The sequence below is a fragment of the Mesoplodon mirus genome (assembly GCF_964341445.2).
Source record: "Mesoplodon mirus genome assembly, chromosome: 6".
In the NCBI taxonomy this organism is placed as follows: Eukaryota; Metazoa; Chordata; class Mammalia; order Artiodactyla; family Ziphiidae; genus Mesoplodon; species Mesoplodon mirus.
In genome coordinates, this window is record NC_138982.1 from 109,451,459 (window position 1) to 109,457,458 (window position 6,000).

General features: G+C 42.2%; 1 protein-coding gene across 7 annotated transcripts in view; it reads right to left on the bottom strand.

Annotated features, from left to right (window-relative positions):
- CADM2 (cell adhesion molecule 2) overlaps positions 1-623 on the bottom strand; it is a gene marked incomplete at both ends in the record, with an annotated part of 1,063,002 nt that extends 1,062,379 nt beyond the window's left edge. For all 7 annotated transcript variants that reach the window (XM_082625754.1, XM_082625752.1, XM_082625756.1 and 4 more), the window contains one exon: positions 563-623. In XM_082625754.1, coding sequence (XP_082481880.1) covers positions 563-623 — 61 coding nt within the window. The remainder of the gene's footprint in view (positions 1-562) is intronic.
- Between the last annotated feature and the right edge of the window lie 5,377 nt (positions 624-6,000).

Below are 6,000 nucleotides of genomic sequence, written 5' to 3' on the forward strand. Positions count from 1 at the left end.
CGCTGCTGCTGTTCTCGCCGTCTCGGTAGCTCGCTCCCAGGCTCTCACACACTTTTTAAAGGCACACGGATATGATGATGGTGGGAGGAAGGGGAAAGAGAAAGAGGACCCGAAAAGGGGGAGGTTAAAGAGGTGACAAGAGATGGAGAGGGTCGGTCAGGAGCGTGACGTGGGAGGTGGCTGGTGGGGGTTGGTGGGAGGGTGGAATGTTCAGAGAAGGCACAAGTTGCCAGCCAAAAGGCGTGGGAGTGTGTGTGTGTGGGGGGGCGGTGCTGGCGATGATGGAGAGTGAGAGATGTAGGAAGCTCAGGTGAATGAAAAGGCGAAAGGTGCCCGTAAGGGGCTGACTGCCGAGAGAGCAGGGTTGAGACAGCGCTAGAGATTCGAGGGGCTGGAGCAAACTGCCACTGGCCCCTGCCGCACCAGGGTGTAGGGGGAGGGGGTGGAAATCGCCGGGGACTGGGGGACTGACAGTAAGGGGGAGAGTGGAAATATGGGGTGGAGTGAGGATGATGGGGAATGGGCATGAAGTTGATGCTCCCCGCGGCGGGGCGGGGATTACCTTGTAGCAGGAGCCCGCAGACACTGTAAAAGCGGAGAACGGCGCTGCGTTTCCAAATCATGGTCCCTTCTGTGGAGGGTTTGGAATGGAACGAGGGGGGCAAAGAGATGCTGGTGAGCGGAGCACCAGAGTGCGGGGCTCCGCCGGTGTCTTCCTCGCGGAGCCCTCTGGACCCAGGGTCCTCGCCGCTGCGGTGTTCGAACCCGCGGACGCTGAGCAGCAGCAGCAGAAGCGGCAACGGCGAAGCACCCGCAGAATGGGGTTTCGGTGGGCAAAATAGTTTCTTCTCCTCCTCCTCCTGATGGTGGTGCAGCCGCGACAGTCCGCCTGCCAGGCACGGGTTCGGAGCTTGCCTTCCTCTCCGCGCCCGCAGCAAGTCCCAGCACCCGCCGGGGCTGTCAGAGCAGGTGGTGCAGGGATGCCGGGGTGTCGGAGAAGGGGCGGACGAGGGTTGCAAGGAGTTGGTAGGTCACGGAAAGGGAGAGGCGGGGAAGAGGGGGAGCAAGCAAGCAGCAGCCGCCGCTCGCGCTAGGGGTGTCTCGGGGTCCTGGGAGTGGAGGTGGAAGCGGCGCTAGAGGTGGAAGCGGCGCTAGAGGCGGTAGCGGCGGCAGCGGCGGCGGCGGCGGCTGCCGGATGCTTCGGCTGCAGCAGCAGCAGTGGCAGCGGTGGCGGCGACGGCGGCGGCGGCGGCAGCAGCGGCGGCGGCAGCTCTACAGAGCACCAGACACAAGGGCAAGCTCAGCGCGGTGGAGGCCCCGCCCCCACCCTGGCCAGGGACAGACACCGCCCCCCGGCCAATGAAAACACACCCGCCCACCAGGCCTGGCCAATGAGAGAAAGGGATGGGTGGAGACAGGCGCCGGGAAAAACAAACAGGCTTCTCAAGGACCCTTCGGGCAGGAAGAACTGAATCCCCCATTCACACACCCCCGGCTGTTCTCACCTCCTTAGAGAGTCTCGCCCTAACTTTCTGAGGAGATAGCACCTCCATTAATCAGTGCCTAGCCTTCGGGAAGGGTTAGCCAATCGCCACCGCGAGGGGGCGGGGTTAGCCGTGTCCCCAGCAGGTTCTGGAACCCGTGGTGGCTGGGCCAGGTCTGGGTGCTAAGTTCTTGCGCGCATTTGGACTCCTAGAGCAGATGGTGGCTGCACCTGCCCACTCACCAGCTGCAGTAGCATTCTCTGAAGCTCCCAGAAGCAAAAGGGAAAGATTGCAGAGGGCGTGGGAGAGGCTAAGTATAGGGAGCAGAACACCTACCTGCCTACAAGAACTTGTGTGACGGAGGAAGAGTTAGGGGTGGAGGAAATTAATTTGTTGTTGCTGTTCTTGAGAATTTGACTTAATCTAGACGTAAATTTCAGTAGAGCCTAGCAGGTGACAGTATCACATCGGTCAGTACTGAGATCAGGTAGATCCAGGTTCAAATCCCATAGCTGTCACTTCTTGCTTCACAGTGTTTGATGATTTTACTTGAACGTTTAAATCTGAAGCCTCCTCAACTGCAAAATAGGGATACTAATAGCACTTAACTCTTGGAGTTGTAAGGATTAAGTGAGAATGCAAACCTGTTAGTACAGGGCCAAGCAATGTGTAAATGCTTTATAAATGGCGGCTTTAAGCTATTTAGTGGGATTCTTCGAATTCGGTATAGCAAGAAATCTTGGGCAATCCTCCATAAATGTCCTAACAGCAGCCATAAGGAAGGGAGAAAAAGCATAACTGTGCTTTCTTCAAGGACTCAACCAAAGGTGATCATGGAAAGAAATTCAGGAATCTGGAAAGAACCATCTCTATAAATCAGCACCCTGAATGTGCCCTTTAGAAGAGGAGATATAAATGAACAGGACATAAATTAATCAGAAGTTGTGTTTCCAAACGAGCTTAATTCCCAGGCTTTTCCCTATGACCAGTTTTTAATTGGACCAAATTAGCAGATGATGGACTAGTTCGGTAGTGTTAAATCAGTCACACCATAAGTAAAGTCCACTTTGTTTGAGCGACTACACAATAGAAACCTGCAAGCGAGGAGACAGAGGGAAAGATGAGAGGCAGGATCAATACTGAGGCCCTTAGCTCTTTCTCATTTGTTGCTCACTTTGCCACAACCTTTTACAACTTCAACCCTTGCCTTTTAACTAATGACCCATTCATTTCTCTCTCCACCTTTCTCCCCAGGTTCTCAAAATTAAGAAGCCACATGTCCACAACAAAACTGCAAGAAAGAGGATATGTGAATACTCTTGTTATTGTAGCAGATAGTTGCCTACTGTGAGTTTTAGCTGTTAGGAACCTAAGTCCAAGAATACTGCTATCATTTAAACTATTGTGAGCATCAGAAGGTAAAATTCTAATCATTATTGACTCATGCTTAGGTTTTGTGTCAGGGAGTATAAATAAAAATGGAAATGCCAAAGAAGTTAGGGTTTCTTTATCGACACAGTAGTTAGGGTTCCTGGGTTCTAGTGCACATCCTGCTGCCAGCTGTATGACCTTGGGCATATACTTAACTTCCCTGACCCTCAATTTCCTCAACTATAGTATGAAGAAGCTGTATTTGATGACTTCTAAAGTCTCACTGAGCTAATATATATATATATATATATATATATATATATATATATATATATATATATATATATAAAATATATATATATATATATATATATATTACTCTAAGATTGTTATGTTCAAGAAAATGCCCCAACTGAACATTTGAACATGAGTATCTCAACATTTGTGATCAATACTCAGAAGCAAATTGTGTTTTTGTTCTTGTTGATAACTACCAGAGCAGTTAGGATTTCTATACTGAAATAGTCTATAGGTTTACTATGCTGTATGTGATCTCACACCAGCATCACCACCATCACCTGGGAACTTGTTAGACTGCAGAATCTCAGGCCCTACCCCACACCTACAGAGTAAGATTAAAGATTCCAGGGTGATTTATATGCACACCAAGATTGAGAAGTTCTAGTTTTTAACAGTGCTTTACTGCACTTTCAACCCCAGGGAGAATTTCATGGGTGTTCTATGAAATGGAGGAGACTAAAAAGCCCTGAGGATTTTTGATAAATTGTTATTTTCAGGAACCCCAGGAGTCTCCCTGCCATCATAACACAAAAGTATCTCTTCTTATAAACCATAGAACAAATTGATTAATTTAATTAGATAGTTTAAGAATGGCTGCAAGTTTGATTGTGATGAGAGTCATAAACTTTAATGTGATTAAGAGCTCTCTTTAGCCCACACACCCAGGGGACTGGAAGTGAGTTTGCATTTATTTCAGTCCTGGGGAGGAAAAACACTCAAAACATGAGCTCTGGCCATTTGGATAAATAATGTTATCTTCAAGTACAAAGAATAGATAATGCTCTACTTTGTAAATAGTCTATTCTTAGATGCTATTAATCAATTAACTTAAAAAAATATCAAATGCCCAATGGTTGTAAGATCTTTCAATGTTTTAAAATGAGACGAGTCAATATGTTCTAGAGTTGTCATTGTATGAATAAATTCATTTCTAAACTTGAAACATTTCTTAGAATGCAATTAAATATCTTTAAATATCTTCATTTCATAGTTTTAAGGCTATTATTGTCTACATATATTACCAGTGTCTCAGTAAATGTACAAATTAACTGACCTCTTATGAACCATCAGGCAATGAATTAATTTTATAAATTGCCAAAAGATGGCATCTATCCATGAATCCCTATATGCAAGAGTCTAAAATATTAAACCTGTTTGGAATATTTTCTTCACTTTTTTTTTATCATTAAGCCTTGTATTCTCCTTCTCTTCATGGCAAAATATTGTTCAATATTTCATATTTTAAAGTAAATTTTTAAATGAAGGTAAATTAATGTTTTAAATGTAAGTCATTCACTTAATACTCCTTTTACAAGTTATATAAAGATAGCACATACTTTTTTCTTGCCATGGGAATGATGGTTCTCTTTGCTTGTACTGTCCACACAATAGGATGACAGCCTCATTCTCCTGCAGTAGTACCCTAGATATTATAGCTCTTTTAAGATACATTTCACAGAGGAGACCACAGTTAGTTTGTACTTTATGAGTATTTTCAAAAATTTGAAATAACTGGTACTTATCATGAATGTGATGTTTATGCCTTTTTTATTCGACTAGGAGCAAAGTACTTTGTCAACAGTTTTAAGGTGATGGATGTGATAATTAGCTAGATAGGGAAAATATTTTCACAATATATACATATATTAAATCATCACCTTAAATATATTACAAATTTGTCAATTATACCTCAAAGCTGAAAAAAAATAACAATTTTAAAACCAGTTTTAATTGTGACAAAAGTTTTTGAAATAAGAATGGGAAAATTATTGTGTCAATTTTTTCCAACTATGGATAAATTTAGTAGGATTTCACATGATTAATAGAAATATGTATATTTCTCTTTTAAAATATTAAATTTAAGTGAAATATCTAAACACTTGAAATACACAGTCATTATAGATACCCAGGACTAAAACTCTAAAAATCCATGCTAAATTGACTCTCATAGTAAACTGAGTCTTGCAGTAAATTGACCTAGAAAAAGAAATTTCATGGCCTGGTGAAAATGTAGACCACTGTGAAAGAAAATTGGCTTTACTGAGTACTGGAAGCATTGATTATCATTCACCATCCTCACCAGTATTTTAAATATGAGGTCAGCTGCCTGTGTTGCAGAGATGTTAAGAATCCTTGGGTTTGGTATATATTATATTTAGTATAATACATAGTATATAGTATTATTTATATATATGTGTGTGCATATATATCATACATATGATAGTATATAGCAATATTAACTGCCTTTATATACATTTTTAACTTAGCATTTTGCTACTGCTTACAAAACATTCAATGTCCTTCAGAGTTATGACCTATTATTTTACCCCACCCCATCTCAAATACCTTATAGCTAGAATTTTAACCTATATTGATGATGGTATATAAATGTTGAAAAGAAATTCACAGACATTCAGAAATTTACAATCTCAAGATTAGCTGTTTCTTCATTTTTACATGAATAAACCAAGTGGCAATATGACAAACATCTATACATTCTCTCATTTTAATATATGCAGTTACAATATATAGAGTAAAAATGACCTTGTGATGTTAGGTATTATAAATTCTATCTCTACAATGATTGAATCTAAATGATCTAAGATATGTGGCCATCACACTTTCTTAAACTCGTCAAAGGGGATAATTCCTTTTCCTCCATTTCCCCACAAACAAGCAAACATTCATCCTACTTTATATAAGATTGTATGATCCTAGAGTTTAATATTAGCTAATATGTAAAATAGTAGTTTTGCCAATGACCAAAGGTAAGTGGAAATATTCTGGAGATAACGCCCAACTCTTGGACACTGATATTGAAAATGGGCTTTATCAAAAAACAAAA